Raw genomic sequence first — 20,251 nt, 5'->3', positions numbered from 1 at the left:
AAAAAAAAAAAAAAAAAAAAAAAAAAAAAAAAAAAAAAAAAAAAAAAAAAAAAAAAAAAAAAGTAAAAAGATCATTTCAAGATCAAAACAAAACATAATCATAGATTGAGTGAGAATCAACACCTGTAAACAGCTTGAAATGCCTCAGAGGTAATCATATACATAAAGTTGTCGTTTGTGTTTAGTTGTGGAGAAACAACAAAACCCGACTCTGGTTTGAAAGCTTCAGGAGCTTCAAAGACTTCAATGGCGTTCACAAAAGCCAAAGACGATTCATGAGGACAAAATTGTATGCCAAAAACCCCTTTTTTAATCTCAAAAGCGAACTCCTTAACAATTGGTGTGCTAAGATCGCTGCTTTGGATTGAAAATTTTGATAGCAACTGAAACCCATTACTGGCCGAGACATTAAAGCGAGCTTGAAGGAAGCTTTGAGATGTAAGAGCCAAGAAATGGAGACGAACCACATAGGTGCTGTTTTGATTGATGCTTTCAAAAACATACCATGTTGGCTGATTGTAAACTCTTGCTGTGTGGTATATTTCATTTATGGATTTTGGGATATTGGTTTCGTTTCGAACGGATTTGCTTTTTCCGGGGTTGATCGACCAAGGACCGGGCTTGGCATCTCCGATGAACTTCCGGGTGCCTCCGAAGGTGACATCGGATTCCGATCCGCAGTTGAGAAAATACTTATTAGGAGGAAAGTAAGCTGAAGTGATGAGGAAAGAGGAAGAGAATTGAAGTAGTAGAGGAATGAGGTAGGGGAGTAAAGGCATTATTGCCGTTGGTTGGGAAAGAAAAGCTTGGCTCATTTGTTTTATATTACGAAAAGCTTGGCCTCAAGTTGTCTTTTAGCTTGTTGAGTCCCTTTGGCCTCCGTGGAAGGAGATGGATATTGGACAATAGAATATTCAAGCTCGGGTACCTACAACACCTACGAGGGTTGATGGAAGAAAAGTTACTCGGTTGCAAATCGAATGGGACACTGACTATAGACTAAATAGGAGTCTTGAAACAACAGTACACAATAATTGTCGACATGCTTAGACTAAATGTAGCAGATTTAGCTTGAATAAAGAGTTCAAGTGCATCGAGATATATAAGGAAGCGTTTGATACATAGGATAAGATTGTGAATTTTAAGTGCACCATATTAATATTTCATTTTTTTACACCTAGAGTCAACCAATCTAAAAGACATGCAAAACAAACCATTTCGACGTTACCATTTCAAGGAAGTGAAAAAGAATGTCCAATTGGGTCATAAGACTACTACTACGTCCTAGAACCACCACCATTTAACGCTATAAGGGAGGTGTTGGATGAGGAGACGTTGAAAATACCAACCATTGGACATATTGGAATTGGAACGTCGTCATGATCCGACACGAGGAGATTATTTCCTTTTCCTTTCACTCAATAATGATTCATATTTTACAAATGACAATTTAATTATGATTAAGGTAGGCTTGGAACAATGATGGATATGAACTTTCTCAAATTATTTATAAAGGAAAGACTTTGCTTTTCACATTGTTATTAAAGAAAGACTTGCTTTAGGGCTTCATTCATACTAAAAGCTATCAATAAAAGATGAGAGAGGGAAAGGAAAAAGTATCCCAAAAGCTTTTTGATATCAAAGAGATGATAAATAAAACAAGACCCTTTCTTTAGCTTTAAAAAAGATGTTTTCAACTTTCATACGTTCAACAAAGCACCACTTACATTGGGACCCCTAGGTGTCAATTAACTTATATTGGAAATTAAGTTATTTTACAAATTATTATGCACACAACTTTGGAACTTATCTAGCCTAAAGACCCTCCACCGACACTTTAAAAACGTGAAACTGACAACGATCCATAACTGGCGCTACTTTTTCTTATCACAAAGTGTAACCGTTAGTAGATACTGTTTACTTAAACCCATTATGTATCGTCGTCAATTTCACGTTTTAAAATGTATCTACTAGGGAGAAGTTTCCACACTCTTGTAAAAAATGTTTCGTTTTTCTCTCCAACCAATGTAGGATCTCTAGGTTAATATGATATGATAAAGTTTTAAAACGTATCTTATAGAGAGAGGCATATGATATGATAAAGTTATATATGAAATTTACTTGTTATGGGATAAGGATAAGCAACTAAACCAAGTAACATGCAAAATGATCATAATGCTCCTATGGTAACTTACCTTCGGTTCACAATCCAAAAAACCTCCAAATATCATGAAACTTTATAAGAAGCCTTATTTTATGATTTCTAAGAATTATGTAAATTTTTAGAACCATTGGATCATGTTTGGGGCTTGAACCAAGTTTAAGGTGATAAATGACCAAAATATCCCTAAAGTTTGTTTAGGATATTTCAAGGTTTAAACACCCTCCAAATGTCCCAAGATTTAACGAAAGGCCTATGTATAAGGATATGAAGGTTTACCTATAATTTAAAGACCATTTAGATAAAGTTTAGAACCTAAACCAAGTTAGGAGTATAAGTGCCGTACGTTAACCCCAAGATTTAACGAAAGGCCTATGTATAAGGATACGAAGGTTTACCTATAATTTAAAGACCATATTTAGATAAAGTTTAGAACCTAAACCAAGTTAAAGTTAGGAGTATAAGGGCCGTACCATAACCCCAAGATTCATGCATGTAAATGATTTCAATGGGCCTAAGTTTAGTATGACTTTGGGCTCACATGGGCCTCAAATGTTATAAAACTATTTTAGGTATTTTTTATTTTTTTAAGTAATCAATAAGTTACCTTAAGGCCATGAATCAATACTAGTAACTTTATTACACACATGATCTAAAGTAGCACTATATAAATCTAAAGTAGCACTATATAAATCTCAAGTCCGACTAGATACCATTCAAGAAACAAGAATCAAAGATAAGAACTAGGAATAAGGATTAAAGACAAGGACAAGAATCGAGAACAAGAACTAAGAATCAAGTATAAGAACTAGAATAAGGATCAAAATCCAAATTCTCATTCTTAAAAATTCATAACTACAGGACTAAGGTCCTTAAAGCATAACCAAGGTTAAGAAATAAAAACCCAGAACCAATATCCTTCGGCTAAACCATGACAAGAATTCAAGAATAGGATCTACGGTGATGTGTGAATGATATATATGGTTGTGTCATCAGGATGATTTAAAATGAAAACTATCAGGACCTCATGCATTTTTTGTGTTCATATACATCGGATTACTTTCTCATTTATGATGATAAGCACGGACGTGTACACTATGATGATGATGGTCGTCATCATCATCATTATCATGCCTCGCATGACACTCGAGGGTTTTCTGACCAATAGACGTCCGATTACGGACAGCTAGCCCTACTATGATGAATGTAGGGGGTGCGAACCACCTGGAGATTTGCGCTCGCACATGTGGATTATGTGTAGAGAAGTACTACACATCCAATTTTATTCAGACTTGAGGGCACCCTATAATGGTTTTAACGATAGGTCCTTAATTATGAGTTGCATGTGTTTGCATTCCCTGACCCCAATAGTGAGATCGCTTACTGAGTATTTCTTAAAATATTCAAGCCGTGTACTACTTCTATTTCAGATAAAGGCAAGGCACCCTTGTACAAATAACGACAACATCGCAAGTAAAGACCATGACACATGCATAGGATAATGGTCCATTCTTAGACTTTAGGTTAGAATATAGTGTTTTTACTTTTAATAGTTATTTATTTTATTTAGTATTTCGTTATATTACTTAAAGATGTTTTCTAAGTCCATGGCAGTGTTTATAATGAAGTTTTTAAATGTTTATTTTTACCTAAAAGAATATATTATAACGATGAGTGACTTTATGTGAATAGAAATCTAGGTATAATATACCATTTATCAAAAACATATCTTCCTCTCCATTTTTTCCTCTCCCTTCCTCTCATGTTATTAAAAAATATTTAATATATTTAAAAAGTGTAAAATTTTGATTTATTAATTTACATTTAATTTTTTTGTATTTTATAATTTTTCAAGAAAGGTTCATCGTCATCAATATTTTATTGATATTTACGTAATAGCGAGACCTTGATATTTTAGTTGACATTGAAATTTTAAACATTGATATTAAGTAACTTATTTCAAAATTCTCTGAAATCTTTAAAATATAACTCTTAAAATGATTCACGACCGAAGGTTAAGGATTTTCATTTTGAGCCTATACAAAATTATGTATGTTATCTTTGTAAAAGAGACTTGGAAAAGGAACCAAAGGGAGATTTTTTGTTTTCCCTAACCAATGGGTACGTTTCTTTACAATTTCTATTTAGTTTAGATTACATGTTTAGAATCATTCAAGTTTGACATGATCAAATCTCGCTTGTGTAGTGATTCAAATCTCAAACAAGTGTTCTTACCATGAGATATTCGTTCAATAAGATAATCTGAATCTTACTTCCCTACAATGATTCTCTATCACTTGGAAGTTTTTACTTTGATTGATTTTTGTCATTTGATATCAACTTTCGTTTGGTTTTATATGAAAATTATGTTAGAATATATATAAATAAATGATATTTATATTTGGTTCCTAGGAAAATGTCATAAAATTTTATACATTTGTATTTATTTGATGAAATTAATTATGGTAAGCTTATTTATATAACGTTAATGGGTTACCTAATAAAACAATTCAAATTAATTCCAAATATCACTAAAAATTAATTTTTTTTTGGAACCACTAACAATAAACGAATAATAATAAAAGAATCTTATTAATTGAATAATTGGTTATGATTTTAGTAATTAAGTTCATTAAATATTTCCTTGGATAAAAATGAATTAAATAAATATATAATTATTTATTATTACAATATGGTTCATTTTTATTAACTGTAAATTTAATTTAAATCAATTAATTATATTTAAAAATATAATACAATAATAGTGATAATGAATGAAGCAATTAAAATTTTGTCTTTTTTTTTTTAGTATAACTCAACTAATATAAAATACGGTCACTTAGAAATGAAAACATTCTAACTTCCAAAATAAAATTAATTTGAGCTATAATGACATTGTATACATTCATTACAGGATGAGACTTGATATTTATAGTCTTCCCCGAATATCTTATGCTAGGTTCTCATACAACGTTGAGGTGGAGATTTTGTGTGAGGGTCATGTGTTCCTCGACTCGATTCATACTTAGCTCAATAGACCCATTTGCATTCATTCTTCACTGTGAGTTCGACATCATAGGGCGTATGTGAACCATTGCCTACATAGACTTCTCATCTTTGTACTCGTAAACTAATAGTTGTACCTATTTAAATGCTAACATTTTTTTTATAAATTAGTGATTTACTATTACTTTTTAGTTGATTTCTTATTGTGCTTCAAACCCTATTCTCAATCATACAATATATTAGTCTGTAATAAAAAAGTCAAATATGATACATATGTTAAACCATAATTTAAGATTAAGTATCGTCAACAGATACAATTGCTTGCTTGAGATTTTAGTGATGATATAATCTTCATAGTTTATATAGGCGTAAATTGATTTTTTTCCTTTATAATTATTTCGTGATGGAGCGTGAAGCGTTCAACAAGCATGTTTCATGCTCAAACCAATCAAACTATTAGAATTCTCAACCATTAAATCTTTATACGCTTTTCTTTTCTTCTTTTTTAAAGTTGTTTATTCGACGCTATTCAGCCTTTTAGTTTTCTTGATTAATTATAGTTGTTTTGTTTTTTGGACCGACTAATATTTATTTGATTGCACTGGACTGTGTTACGGTAACAAACTTGACAACGTTGTCGTGATTGTTACACATTGTTATGCTTTAGTCATAAAAAAAAAAGAAAAGTGTAGCAAACTAGGTTTGGAGATCGAGAATAAAGTTACCCATAATAGAGTTGTCATTGTCTACTTTATTTAAGGATGGACCTATCTTTATTTCAAATTAAGCCAATACATGGTTGAACACAACCTCTCCCGACTATCCTTGGATCGTGGACCGGCAAACAGACACCCGTAAGAGACTTTTTAGCCAAAATATCATCTCGTTAGGTTTAATTAAGACATTAGAGAACGTTTAATTAAGACTTTATCTCAAAATTTTAATTTAGTTGGTAGAAATTTTAAAATTTGAATTGGACCTCAAATTGGGGTTAAAAAGGAAGAAGATAAAAGAAATGGGTGTGGCATTGCACTATGTTATATAATGGATTACACGATGGCACGGGCGGGCCACGGCGAGAGCATTCACAGGCACGCTCTGTCCACACACTTGGCATCATCAAACTCGTCCATGCCTCTCGCTCGCCTTCTTCCATCGCCCAATTTCCTTTAAAATAACCCAAAGAATATCTCCCCATTTGGCCATTTCCATTCCTCCCATCTCCACGTCCTTTTCGCTTTATCTCCACGCTGGCATCTTACCTCATTCTCACCCCATAATCCCACTCCCCTCACGGATCCCTATTCAGGACCCAAATCTTGGAGGCCGTGAGTTTGATTCCAGCCCCGTTTCTGTGGATCAGTCAAGGTGAATGAACATCGAACTGGGTTCTTATTCTTTTCATACTTGATGTTCTCAAATTTGTACGATACCCTCCAAATTCTCTACCATTCTGAAAAGGAAAAGTGAAAAAAAAAAGGAACAGCAACGTAGCGATGACCATTGACGGTTTTTTTCTTTTTCTACCTCGCTTCGATTGAGGATAAAGGTTCAGAGAACGATTTGTGGGCATATCTCTGTTTTTTCTATTCCCCCTCATAGCCAAAGCTCTGTAATCCACTCTATACTAGGGGTTTTCCGACACCCATTTCGTTTTATTGGACAATCATGCATCCTGATGATCATCCGCAGCAGCGGTTGTTAGAGGAGGAAGAGGAAGAAACTGCTTATGACTTAACGGAGAAGGTTGTTGTAATTGGGATCGACGAAGTGGAGTCTGATTCCGATGTGGGTATGCTGCCGTTTTCATGGAGGAAGCTCTGGCTGTTCACTGGGCCGGGGTTTTTGATGAGCATAGCGTTTTTAGACCCTGGGAATTTGGAGTCCAATCTTCAGGCAGGTGCGATTGGAGGGTATTCTTTATTGTGGCTTCTGTTTTGGGCTACGGCCATGGGGCTTTTGATTCAGTTGCTTTCTGCCAGGCTTGGCGTTGCCACTGGTAAGCACTTGGCCGAGCTGTGTAGAGAAGAGTACCCAACTTGGGCAAGAATTGTGCTGTGGGTTATGGCGGAATTGGCCCTTATTGGTGCGGATATACAGGAAGTTATAGGGAGTGCTATTGCTATTAAGATTCTGAGTAATGGAGCTTTGCCTCTTTGGGCTGGAGTCATCATCACTGCTTTAGATTGGTAATTTTGATTCAAACCCAGTTCTCAAATTGAATTTGTTATCTATGATTATCTGTTTTTTTCCCTAGTTGATAGTGTTTACGTTGATTCTTGCCAGTTTTATTTTCCTGTTTCTTGAGAATTATGGTGTGAGGAAATTGGAGGCTGTTTTTGCTGTTCTTATTGCTACTATGGCTATCGCATTTGCTTGGATGTTTGGTGAAACGAAACCAAATGGGAAAGAGCTTCTATTGGGTGAGTCCTGAGGAACTTTTTGGGGGTTTTTTTGATGCTTGATATGTGTCTTTATTGTTCTTGCTACTTGTTTACAGGTATTTTGATTCCCAAACTTAGCTCCAAGACAATTAAACAAGCTGTTGCAGTTGTGGGCTGTGTCATTATGCCACACAATGTGTTTCTGCACTCAGCTCTTGTGCAATCTCGAGACGTCGATTCGACGAAGAAGGGACGGGTCCGAGAAGCTCTCAGATACTACTCCATTGAGTCCACTCTTGCACTTTTTGTTTCCTTCATCATCAACTTGTTTGTTACAACTGTGTTTGCTAAAGCTTTCTATGGCACAGACATGGCGAATAGCATCGGTCTCATAAACGCAGGCGAATATCTTCAAGATAAATATGGTGGAGGACTTCTCCCTATTCTGTATATCTGGGCTATTGGTTTGTTAGCTGCTGGCCAAAGTAGCACCATTACTGGTACATATGCAGGACAGTTTATAATGGGAGGCTTCCTTAACTTGAAGTTGAAAAAATGGCTTAGAGCTTTGATAACTCGGAGCTTTGCGATTGTGCCGACTATAATTGTTGCTCTCGTGTTCGAAACCTCCGACGGGATGGTCGATATTCTTAACGAATGGCTCAATGTCCTCCAGTCAATTCAGATCCCCTTTGCTCTGATTCCTCTTCTCTGTTTGGCTTCTAAGGAACATCTAATGGGCACTTTCAGAATTGGCCCCGTTTTAAAGGTACGTGTACCATGTTCACTAGACACATGCATATTGTTCATGTTTTAGGATCATTGATGATAGCCTTGCTCTCGTTAAATCAAACCTTAAATCCAAAACGTAGCTCGGTTGGTTAAGATATTTCTTGTAATAGTCTAATAGTCTAAGTCCCCCGCTAGCCGATATTGTCCTCTTTCGGGCTTCCTCTCAAGGCTTTAAAATGTGGGTTTCCACACCCTTATAAAAAGTGTTTCGTTCTCCTCCCCGACCAATGTGGGTTCTCACGTTCCCTTTGCTGTTGTTAGTGTTTTAGGTCTAAGATCGTTTCAAAACCTCCATAGCTTGTAATTTTGGTCTCGAAATAAATATTTTGTAAACCAAAAATTGTAGTTGAAGAACTCACATTGTTTTTATGCCCCTTTTCAGATGTTCTCGTGGCTGGTGGCAGTGTTGGTGATGGCCATTAATGGGTATCTTTTGGTGAGTTTCATCTCATCAGAAGTGAATGGACTGCTTATAGCCATTTTCGTGTTTGTCTTCATTGCTGCATATGTTGCCTTTGTTGTTTACCTCGTCTATCAAAGTATTTCCTTTTCAAGTTGGAACAACATTAACTGGAAGGCCTCCACGGTCACCGAAAACTGAGAGGTCATCGTTGATTCAATCGTTGAATCGTTGAATCTAGTTTATAGACCACAGATCGATAATTATCAAATAATTGCCTTTTCCTCAAGCATCTGTTCAAATGCAGTCAGCGAACAAAGGAGTAACATATCAGTTAGTTTTAAGATATGTGAGTTATGATTTGACATGTTTTTCCTTGAGAAAAGCTGTTATGGTTAATTTTGTATCATAATTGTTCATGTTTTCTGTTTTCATACAGTGAAATGAAAGGATTGTGAGCTAGTGAGTCTTGTGAGTTGAGGTTATGTTGTTATGGTAGTCTTAGGTTATATATATTATGGTATTCCCGTGCTTGGTGTCACGGTCATACTTGTCCAAAGCGAATTGTCTGTGGCTGAATGTTTATGTCATGCCAAAAATTTTTTTGCTTGCTTTCATGTTGTATTACTTTATTATTATGTTTTCTGTGTGTATGGTCATTCAATGTCTACTTCTGCCAACATGAATCGCCTCAAAATGTAATACGGGGACTAAATAGTCATCGGACCTCTTCAAATTGAGTATTGTAATCTCTCTTGCTTACATGTCTTCAATTCAATGCAATTGATTTTCACAATGCTTTCTTTAAACTTGTTTTTAACGATTTTTCTTGTCCACGTTTTGTAACATTTTCTCTCAACATGACACGAGGCTCAACCATACTCCAAAGGTGTAATTTTTAATCGAATAATTTTTTCGTTGGGTTAGAACAGTGCTACATAATCACTGTCTCGTTATTGAAAGAGTGTGATTGTAACAAGTAAGAGCCAAAAAGACTAAATTTGAAAAATAAAGAATTGCGAATCTCTTTTCCATTTAATGTTTCTCGAGGCTATGTGTTCTAACGGGCCCTCGAACTAGCCAATTCTATGGATGGAGTCAATCTAGCCCTATTTGGTTCATAAGTTCATTTACCCACCTCACTTTTATCCTAGGGGTGTAAGTTACCATTCAAAATTTCCTCAAGTTCAACCGAGTTATAGAGGTTAATGAGCTAATCTTTCTTTCCTCTCTTCTTGACTTAATACACCAGCCCTCAAAATAAGGGAAAGATAGACAAAATTCATTCTAGGTCTTTACAGTAAAAAGAGTGAAAGAGAAAGTAGATGAACGATTAAAGAGAGTTGTAAGTCTTTGAATCAATGACGGAGTTAGCAGCTTGTCTTAATCTTTTTGTTCTATCTAAGTCCTTATGCGTTTGTATACAAGTCGGGGAGCTCTCATCAATCTCATGCTCTTAGGGTGGATCTAATAGGTATGAAATATCATATATTACTATTAGCAACCTCTCAATCTCTCTAATACGAGTCTAGTTCTGTGTATGAATCGAAAGCTTCCTAAGTGACACCTAATAGGCTCCTTATTTTTACATCATTATGTTAAAATAACCATTATGTCCCAAGGTTGAGATTTTCAAGAAGCATATTGTTTTATCTATTATATAAAGCTAGAAAGAGAATATGCATGACTAGGATACGAGTTGGACATTGAGAATGAGTATGTTGAGATTTATGATGAATATTATGTTATATGTTTTCCGCTATGTTAGAAAGGAGAATTGGCTATTGTGATCTGTGCTCTAGGTGATTGAGTGATGTTATCTCCCTATTCAGCTTATTTCCTTGTATGTTTGCATGATATTGTATGTTTTAGCTCTAATTGTTTGACTCTGTGTTCTCCGTGTAGAGCGTATTTATCTGCATAGAGCTAGGACGTAGAGTCAGGTTGGCTAAACGATGATCTACGTCAAGACGCCTCTAGTAGACTGAGTACCTTAGAATCATGAGCGATGGTCAAAGGGTCTAGACCCTAGTGCTCCATGACTAAGAAATACTCGAGGAGTCATAACAGAGTACCCTAGAAGTTTGCGTTAAGTTACAAAGGTGAAGATTAAATTATGGATTACATGCTTAGATCGCCCTAGCAAAGCATGCATGAGAGAACTCAGTTAAGATTAGGGCGCTACAACTAGTGCAGCTTATGTGTTGACTTAGGTTAGTACGTTTTCAGTAGACCTTGCACCTCAAGATCGTGAGCAATGTGAGGTTTAGACCTGTGTGTACCCATAGATTGGTTTAGCCTGACGAGCTAACCCTGAATATCCTGGAAACTAGTGATAACCACCTAGACGCCCCTAAGAATCTAGTAGGCCTCCACAACATCTAAACATGATTAAGGAAGCTTAACAGAACTTTTAGCCCACTTGAGTCACTATTGAGTGTAGGATCGAGACAAGGTTGATGTCGTAATCCTGTTAAACCGGTTCTGAAGAAGGAGTAGAGATAACACATGTAGTTAGCTCAAGGTAAGAACTCTTATTGTTTGTAGAAACGAGATAAGGCTTACACTCCAACTTTGTAAACCAATCTTAGAGAAAGACTAGGGGTTATATAGGTAGTTTTCAAGATGAGAACTCCTACTGTGTGTACAAATGGGCCAAGGCCCATAAACTTCGTTGAGAGGGGATGAGGGTCTACATGAGTAGGCGATATGAGAATCACCACTACGTGTAGAAATGGGTCAAGACCTGTAAACTCATCTTGAGAGGGGATGAAGGACTACATGAGTACGGGTAATGTGAGAAACTGCTACTGTGTGTAGAAACGGGACAAGACTTGTAAACTCGCTTTGAGAGGACTCGAGAGACTACATAAAAAGAGAACATAAAGAACCACTACTATATGTAGAAACAAGGGAAGACTCGAAAACTCACCTTAATAAAGGGACAAGAGACTAGATGAGTAGGTGACATGAGAAATTACTATTATGTGTAGATGTAAACCCGTCTTGAGAGGGGACGAGAGACAACGTGTCGTGTTGATGATGTCAGAAAAAAATAAAGAGCTTAATTCAGTTTAAGCTCATTCACATAAAATATTGCTTATACGTAAAATAATTCATGAGCTTAATTCATTTTAATATTTAAAAATATGTTCGTGGTTATGCATTCATAATCATTTAATTTTTTAAAATGGCATATATTTTCTCATTGTTCATAAGAAAAACATTTTTAATTATTAACTAAATTTCAAAAACAATAAATGAGTATCAAATGTGAAGTGAGATATTTTTTACGTTCTAGAACGAGGATCATACATTGGAAGTTATATATCTCAATTTCTAACCTAATATCCTAAAAAACTTAAAACATCTTAAATATATGTAAATGACTTATTAATAGTCGGGTTAATTAGACCCGCGAAGACTGTTGTTAGTGATCACCCAAGGCTAGAGACATCAAGGCGTGTAAGGAGGGAGAGTTTTGATCAAAATTGAGGTTAGATCAACCCAAAATCAAAACAACAAGAATAAAAAATTGGTGTGAAATTACTATGGACAGTCGAAGTTATCCACAAGGTCGAAAGACTAGTCCTGTTGTCCATGTCAGTAACTCAAAACATTAATGTCCCGACCAAGAAGACGTCAAGCACAAAGAGACAACACAACCTCGTGCAAAGAAGAAGAATTTCTAAGTGAAGGAAGTAGGAGAGACTTTGATAGAGAAGACACCAAGAGTCAACAAACCAAGAAGTAGTTTTCAACAGTTCCTTGCAGATTGGAAGAGATTCCTCAATGAAGAGATCAGCTGGAATCGCGTCGAGAGACCTAAAATCTGCCTCAACCTACATCGTTAAATTCACAAAGAGTCGGTTGACAGAGACGTCAATCAATTGAGTGGGGGGAGAATGTCACGATCATGTTTGTCCAAGGCGTGTTTTCTATGGCTGCATGTCGGATGTCACGGTCATGCTTGTCGAGGACGTGCTATCATGGCCGAATGCCAGTTTCAAACCCCCTTTTACATGCTTTCATCCTAGATAGACCTTTACTATTTCATATTGTGTCAATACGAGGTATATGACTGGTCACCAAAATCATGTCTACACCCACTAGGGCTAAGATGCCCTAAAATGTATTATAGGGGATGTGACTAGTTGTCAATTCTTCCTACTCAGGTTGTATGCTATCAAAGTCGTTGTTGCCAAATCACTTTTAGCGTATAACATTGCTTTCTTTACAATTGTTCAATGTATTTATGTGCTTACATTTTCCAAAATATTTCTTTCAAACATGCCGCAAGGCTCGAGCATATGCCGATATCCCACTTTGTGGGTCCATATGTGCGTGCGCACGTGGACCGTGTGTGGAGAAGTACCAATATCCAACTCTACCCGGAACTAGAAAGAGCTCAAGGTCATGCAACAGTTTTAAAGGATAGGTCTCATCACGTACGTGAGTGTTTGCATTTCCTAACTCCAACCATTGGGTCACTTACTAAGCATTTCTTAAAATACTCAAGTCAAGTGCTACTCTTATTTTTCAGGTGAAGGTAAATCACATCTACACGGATAACGGTGAATTCTAGAATAACCATAGAAGCTAAGATAGGATAGTAGTATGCAAGGTTTTATTTTGACGACGTTATTTCTATTTCTTGTTTTAAACTAAACGTCTAAGTCCATGGTTTCGTTCGAAACGTTTTGTTTCAACTTTCACATATGTTATTAAAGGCATGCATGTAGTGACGTCTCTAATTTAGGTAAGAAAATTAGGCGCGTTATACTATAACCAGAGTATTATCATAAGAGCAAACTTGAGATGAAGTTAAAAGAAAAAGAGAGGAATAGGAGGCTCATATTTTCCAAGTAGTATAGGTGAAGTCAAGATCATGCATCGCATAAGGGGCTAAACCTCTTGAGTCCATTCTTGGCTATGAGGCAACCCTTTCATTCACTATGGAGTTTGTCTGTGAACTTGAGGGAGCTATGCCATGACAATGAGAGAAAGTTACAAGGTTTCATAACCTCCACACCTTTGAATATGTTGGTTGTTGCATATGTATAGGCTATTGAATAAAGTATGGTATAGCTTTTATGCATGAAATGACTAAAGAATAAGACATAGACAACTTGAGGTTGTATGTGTGAGGTTGTACGTTGGCCTAGTTGCTCAACAAGGAGTGATTGGGAGTCATGTCAAGTCGAATCTTACTTTTCTGAAACCAATGATAATTTTTAGTTTATTTGGACCCCAACTCAATCGAGAACGGTTCTTGTTTTTTTCTACTCATTTTAGGATTTGGAGTTCGGAAAACCTGAGAGTTAAGCCCCAAAACATGTCCAAACATATAAATAACCTTTTGAATATTTCTCGAAGAAATACTCATAGGAATCGACTAGGACACAGGAAAAACGATTATGAACATATTATATGACTACTTCAAGCAAGGAATTAAAGATTTAAACTTAGTAAAAGGGAATTTTGAGCAGTTTAGCTCCTATGCTTGAATTATAGTTTTTACTACTCTAATTTTGATTCTAATTGTTTTGAATGATATATTTGAACTTTAACGTATGAATGATATGTTTGAACTTTAACGTATGAATGACGTTTTATTATGTTGATCCGATTCCCTAGAAAACATGCGAGGTTGGAAGATCTCATTATGCCTATCAATCAATAAGAACAAATATTATAATTTGTTTTATTGGTTTTGGAAGTTATACATTTCAAATATTATCAATTTCTACGTTCATAATGGCTTTCATGATTGGTCGTGGTTTACACTTGGCTACCAATGGTTGAGCTTTGGGCATAGTGAGCCCTTGACCTTCACTCATATCAACCAACGAGCTGCTCACTCTTTCCCATTCAAAGCCTTGTATCAACGAAGCTAAAGCTAAGCCAACCACACGTTGCGCCATTCCCACACCAGGACAAGCTCTCCGCCCCAACCCAAATGGTAGTAGCTTGTAAGAATCAGCTCCACTCGTGTCACCATGTCTTTCTGGTTTAAACGCCGTGGGATCTTCCCATAGATTTGGGTCTCTATGTATAGCCCAAGTATTAATCAACACAATTGTGTCACGAGGAACATCATATCCTTCTATTTTGCAGTCTTGAAATGCACAGTGTGGCACAAGAAGAGGAGCTGCTGGGTTCAACCGCAATGTCTCTGAGATTATTCCTTGAAGATACTTTAAATTTGGAAGATCACTTTCATTCACTAGCCGCTCTTTTCCTATCAAATCATCTATCTCAGCTCTTGCTTTCTTTAACACGTCTGGATTGTTGAGCAAATGCGATAGCGCCCATTCTAATGTCACAGCTGACGTGTCAATCCCCGCTAAGAATATAACCTACAACGAAGAACCAAACATTTAGGTTATAAATGGACAAACATGTTGTAGTAGAAGCAGAAATAAGATTGATTGTACTCATACACCCATAATGAATTAAACAAAGAGACAAAAATTTACTTGGTTTGGAGAAAAGAAATTCTTTTATATCCACCTACAAGTATCAATCTCAATAATCAAAGTGTTTAGAAAGTCTATATCTCATACTCGTACTAAAAATCTCCCAACTAAGTTCCTTCCAAAAATTTACGTGGTTCAAGGAGAAGAAATTCCCCTATATCCATGGATAGCGACCAATCTCAATAATCAAAGTGTTTACTATATTTCATATTCTCACACTATAAAATCTCTCAACTAAGTTCCTCCCAAAAAAATTTACGTGATTCGGAGAGAAAAAAGTTCCCTATATCCCCATAGAGCAATCAATCTCAATAATGAAAGTGTTTATAAACTCTATATCTCACACTCTCACACTACACATCTCTCAACAAAGTTCCTCCAAAAAATTTACAGTACAACCAATCTCAATAATCAAAATATTTACTAAGTGTATATCTCACACGCTCACACTATCTCTCAACAAAGTTCCTCTAAAATGCCACTCAATAAATACAAAACAACATTCAAACTCAATCAAACTCAATACATCTCTTTATATAGGCACAGATGATTCATGAATCAAAATGAAAAAGGAATCGAGAGGGTTATGAACTAAATCAGAGTTATGAATGAAATAAATGTCAATATACGCCCACAAGATTCGTGAACTTATGAACTTAAAAGAAAAAAAAACATAAAGAAAAGAGTAGAGAGGGAGAGAGAAATACTTGAATAAGTCCTTTGATAATAAGGTCACTATAATACTCCGGCTCATCTTTCTGCAAGCAAAGTAAATGATGAATCATAGTGTTCCCTCCATCCTTTCCATCTCGAGCTTCATCAATTAGTTCTTGAAGAAGTTCATCTCCTCTTCGGGCAAGATTCATTATCCTCTTCTTAAAACCAGTTGGATCAACCCAATTCCATAAGGGTATGAAATCACCCGGATTCGACGACCCACCATGCGCCATAATTTGTGTCACCAAATCTCTAAACTTCTTCGAATACCCCTCATCATAAAACCTCCTTCCACCCACCATTCCCATAACAACGTTGAAAGTAAGATCCGACAACATCGGCTCCAATTCCACTTCCCTAAACTCTTCCGACCAATCCCCACATAACTTCCTCAGCAACCGTTTCACTTCATTTTCTCGGATACCCACGAACATATTGAGGCGGTTGGTTGAGAATATCTCGAGGGAGCAAATCCGGCGGAGGTTGCGCCAGTGCTCGCCGTAAGGTGAGACGGCGAGGGTTGTGTGGTTGTATGCTAAGTACTTTCCGGTGTCGAGCAATGGGCGATTTGCGAGAATGATGTCGTTTTTTGTGAAGCATTCTTGAACGGCTGAGGGGGAGGAGATGACTACGACAAGGCGTGAGCCGAATCGGAGTGAGATGACATGGCCGTGCTTTTGTGAGAGGGCGTGGAGTGATCGGTGGAGGGGGTGTTTGAGGAGATGGAAATGGCCTATTAGTGGAAGGGAGAAGAGTGGTGTTGGTGGGAGGTTGAGGCGATGAGGGGTTTGGAGAAAGTTGAAGGCGAAGAGGAGAGAAAGTAGAAGGAGGGGAATTGAAAGTAGGAGAATATCCATGGCTTTCTTACTTGATGTTGGGATAAGGTTCCATGTTATATGCACAAATGCTTGGCAACCAAGGAACAAACTTTTTCCACCATCCACTCAATCAACTCGATCGTTACTGTTTTGGTTAGGTTACGAACTTATTTGGGTTGGATTTTGTTGGATTCGAATAAATGAAAATTTTATAAATTGGCATGCTTCTCCCAACGTCCTTGCTGACACGTCACCTGGTGTCCATCCCCCTTTAGAGCTCAGCCTCCTCGCTAGCATATCACTCGGTGTCCACTTCCTTCGAGGCTTAGCCTCCTTGCTAGCACATCGCTTGGTGTTTGTCTCTTATACCATCTATAGAACGCTGGCACATCGCTTGGTGTCCATTCCCCTTAAGGCTCAACCTCCTTGCTGGCACATAGTCGAGTACTTAACTCTAATATCATTTGTGATAGCTTAAATATACCGCTAGCAGATATTATTCTCTTTGGACTTTCAGCCGAGTATTTAACTCTAATATCATTTGTGACAGCTCAAATACACGACTACGAAAATGTTCTAAACTCAATCCAACTCAAGAACACCGTTGACCGCATTTAATTACAGTGATAGGGTTTAATAGATATTTATTTTATTTGAAGTCGACGAACAACTTGTAATAGCCGGCTTATTTGAATGAACGAAAATTTGCAACCACTTAAATTGAAAGCTTTATCTGTGTGACATCTTTGACAATATATAAAAATAAAAATAAAAAGACTAAAATTTAAAGGAAAAATAAAATTAAAAAAATACTCACATTTTAACTTTGTCGTTTTCTATTTTGGCCTAAGGAGAAAATTTGCAGCAACTCCAATATCAACGGACACAAATTTTAAGATATATTATAATTTTCAACGGATGATAGGTGTGAAAATTCATTTAAAACATTAAAACATTACTCGCATGTATGTTTGCGAAATTCATTTCAAATTAAAGAGCGAATTTGAAATAACAATAATTTCGAAGAAATGAAAACGCTTTAAGAAATACTTAAGAAATAGTTTCACTGTCGAGTCAGAAATGCAAACACACGTGATATGGAAGAACCAATCCTTTTATAAAAACATTATGCATGACCTTGAGCTGCTTTTGAGTCTGAAGAGGGTTGAATGTATAGTACTTCATATACGGAGATTTATTGAGCTATGGGTGGGCAAGGTGCATGCCTACGTGTGCTCGACCCGACCCAAGGGGGACTTTTGAATCTTTTGAATCAATCTCTTATCTAATTTATTTTTTAAATTTAAACTTCAATTCATATCAATGACATTCAAAATTATTTAAAATATATTCCTTTTCTAAACCTTTGACCTTATCTCTTTAGCCATATTTTTATCATTTCTTTCCGAGACTATTTTAACTTGAATGGAACCAAACCATACATCATTAGAGGAAACAAATTAGGAGAAGATTTCTTTTGAGGAGGACGATAATTTTTTGAACCTCGAATTTGAAGTTAATAAGCACATTTCAATTACCACCGTTAAGATTTAATGTATCATCTAGTGATAAAGAATTTCACATAGCACAAAGGCTTTAAACTTATAGAACAGAGCGAAATACGTGCACATCTTTCCCACAGTTTAGAAACTCGTTTCTCAATGTTTTTTTTTTTAATGTCAACTTTGATTTCTTCAACTACCATTAAATTTATATTCTTTTATAAACGGTAGAATGAAGAATCGAACTATACATTTTTAAAATATCGATAAACTTATTCGATAAAGTATTTGATTACCCAAAGTTTAGGTTAAATATTTAAAAATGAAAAAATTGAAAAAACGTTGACTAAAATGGTAATAAGATATTTTTATTATCCAGTTTGACTAAGATATTTTCGTAGAAAAACAATATGAATGAATATCATTTTACACCCTCACGTTACAATTTTAAAAAGATTGAGTATTAGAAATATTATGTCGCATCTTACTATGGTCAGATATATATACAGCCACATCAGATAACAAGAAATTAAAGGATCTGTCAATCGTGTAAAGTCGATCAACTCTCATGCATACAGATCAACTAACGAGAAATCAAGGGATCTATCAATCGTACAAAGTCGATCAACTCTCATGCACACGGATATATAATTTATCTCAAAACCCTAATATGATATTTAAAATAATTCTCATTAATGATTGGTGATTGTGTTACATCCTATGTAGTTCTCATACGCATATATAGGTAATTATTATGGTTTTCATGCCCACATAAAGTTCATAGGCATTCAAAACGTCTAACAGATAAATTTGAAGTATGAAATCGGAGAAATTTCGTATTAAAATTGCCCTAAATTAGTATCTTTAAATGAAAATTCATTTAAATCTAGGAAAACCTAAACATTAGACCTCGAAATCATAATGAAGACAAACAAGTCCAGTTGACCAAAACCATTGATTATTGACTGAGGAGCTGGTCGTTGACTGAGTTTATTGTTGACCAAGCCAAGTCGAGCCAACTTGTACTTGTGAGTCAAGCTGTAAATGGTATGATAGACGGCTGGGCTTTGGGGTTGGGTCGTGTGTGTATAAAGCTTGTTGGGTCGAGAGAGAAACTGGGCTTGGCTAATTACTTGGCTAGTGGGGTTTCTAGGCTTTGGGTTGAAGGATGAAGCTGCTGGATCTAGGCTTGGACTAGTATTGAATTGAACCGAACCATGCTACATGAACCCAATCGAACCAAGATGGATCGAGATGGATTGCTCCTTCAACCTCTTTCACGAGCCAGCGGTATTCGAGACTTGACGATGACTTGTCCACTAGTGTTCTGCTATGTTTTACGACAACCCAACTCCACAATCATGATCGAAGTACAACAACAAACACAGTCTTCTTATCAATTAAACAGTGTTGCTACCAATCTCGATAAAAAATTAATAAAAAAAACCTATGAAATTTTAGAATTTAAAAAACAAAGTTTCTATACCAACTCACCTAGAGTTTATATGCATGTCATGGGCCGTGTGTAGAGAAGTATTACACATCCAATCTTCTCCGAACTAAGAGTTCATGCTATTTTATGAAAAAATAGATCTCCCAAATATGATTGTGTATTGCATATCATAAACCTAATAGTCTTAAAAATTGTATTACTCTTATTTTTCAAGTAAAGATAACACACATTTGCACGGATCATGACGTTGCACCGACGCCCATGAGACCAAAGCCGTAGTAGATACATTTTCATGTTGATTGTATCCCTTAAGTTAAATCATTAGGTTGTTTGGAACTTTCATCCAAATCTAAAAATAATAATAATAATAATAATAAAAAAAAAAAAGTTAAAAAGGAAATTGGTTCATCCAAATCTAAAGCATTTTTTAAAGAGTGTGTAGGTATTTTTAAAATTTTAAATTTCAATGTATAAATATTTTTATTAATGTAACGTTTGGATCGTTCTGAATAAAGTTTTTTTTTTTTTTTTTTTTCTCT

The 20,251-nt window shown here is 35.9% G+C and overlaps 3 protein-coding genes across 3 annotated transcripts in view; 1 reads left to right on the top strand and 2 right to left on the bottom strand.

The window, feature by feature from the left end:
• Positions 1–940, bottom strand: part of LOC111451689 (probable receptor-like protein kinase At2g23200) — a 5,733-nt gene extending 4,793 nt beyond the window's left edge. Inside the window, exon 1 of the mRNA XM_023092199.1 lies at positions 124–940. Within this exon, the coding sequence (XP_022947967.1) occupies positions 124–815 (692 nt within the window). The 5' untranslated portion in view covers positions 816–940. The remainder of the gene's footprint in view (positions 1–123) is intronic.
• Positions 941–6,373: 5,433 nt separating this feature from the next.
• Positions 6,374–9,505, top strand: LOC111451475 (metal transporter Nramp3). Its single transcript, XM_023091915.1, has 5 exons — positions 6,374–7,356; positions 7,454–7,590; positions 7,668–8,320; positions 8,726–9,138; positions 9,177–9,505. Exons 1-4 carry the CDS (start codon positions 6,836–6,838, stop codon positions 8,942–8,944), a joined length of 1,530 nt encoding a protein of 509 aa, XP_022947683.1. The 5' UTR covers positions 6,374–6,835; the 3' UTR covers positions 8,945–9,138; positions 9,177–9,505.
• A 4,918-nt stretch (positions 9,506–14,423) lies between these two features.
• Positions 14,424–16,868, bottom strand: LOC111451033 (cytochrome P450 81F3). Its single transcript, XM_023091267.1, has 2 exons — positions 15,930–16,868; positions 14,424–15,102 (listed from the first exon to the last, which is right to left on the bottom strand). Exons 1-2 carry the CDS (start codon positions 16,794–16,796, stop codon positions 14,473–14,475), a joined length of 1,497 nt encoding a protein of 498 aa, XP_022947035.1. The 5' UTR covers positions 16,797–16,868; the 3' UTR covers positions 14,424–14,472.
• Positions 16,869–20,251: the final 3,383 nt, after the last annotated feature.

Source organism: Cucurbita moschata, unplaced genomic scaffold (assembly GCF_002738365.1).
Source record: "Cucurbita moschata cultivar Rifu unplaced genomic scaffold, Cmos_1.0 Cmo_Scf00013, whole genome shotgun sequence".
In the NCBI taxonomy this organism is placed as follows: Eukaryota; Viridiplantae; Streptophyta; class Magnoliopsida; order Cucurbitales; family Cucurbitaceae; genus Cucurbita; species Cucurbita moschata.
Note: the sequence above shows the minus strand (reverse complement) of the source record. Positions and strands in the feature narration are given on the sequence as shown.

What these genes read in the sequence shown, in the direction of transcription:
- LOC111451033 (XM_023091267.1), bottom strand. Translation starts at nt 16,796, where the DNA reads ATGGATATTCTCCTACTTTCAATTCCCCTCCTTCTACTTTCTCTCCTC. An exon ending in TTATCAAAGGACTTATTCAA is followed by an intron (nt 15,103 to 15,929) that starts GTATTTCTCTCT and finishes TCTTCGTTGTAG; the next exon opens with GTTATATTCTTAGCGGGGAT.
- LOC111451475 (XM_023091915.1), top strand. Translation starts at nt 6,836, where the DNA reads ATGCATCCTGATGATCATCCGCAGCAGCGGTTGTTAGAGGAGGAAGAG. An exon ending in ATCATCACTGCTTTAGATTG is followed by an intron (nt 7,357 to 7,453) that starts GTAATTTTGATT and finishes GATTCTTGCCAG; the next exon opens with TTTTATTTTCCTGTTTCTTG. An exon ending in GAATTGGCCCCGTTTTAAAG is followed by an intron (nt 8,321 to 8,725) that starts GTACGTGTACCA and finishes GCCCCTTTTCAG; the next exon opens with ATGTTCTCGTGGCTGGTGGC.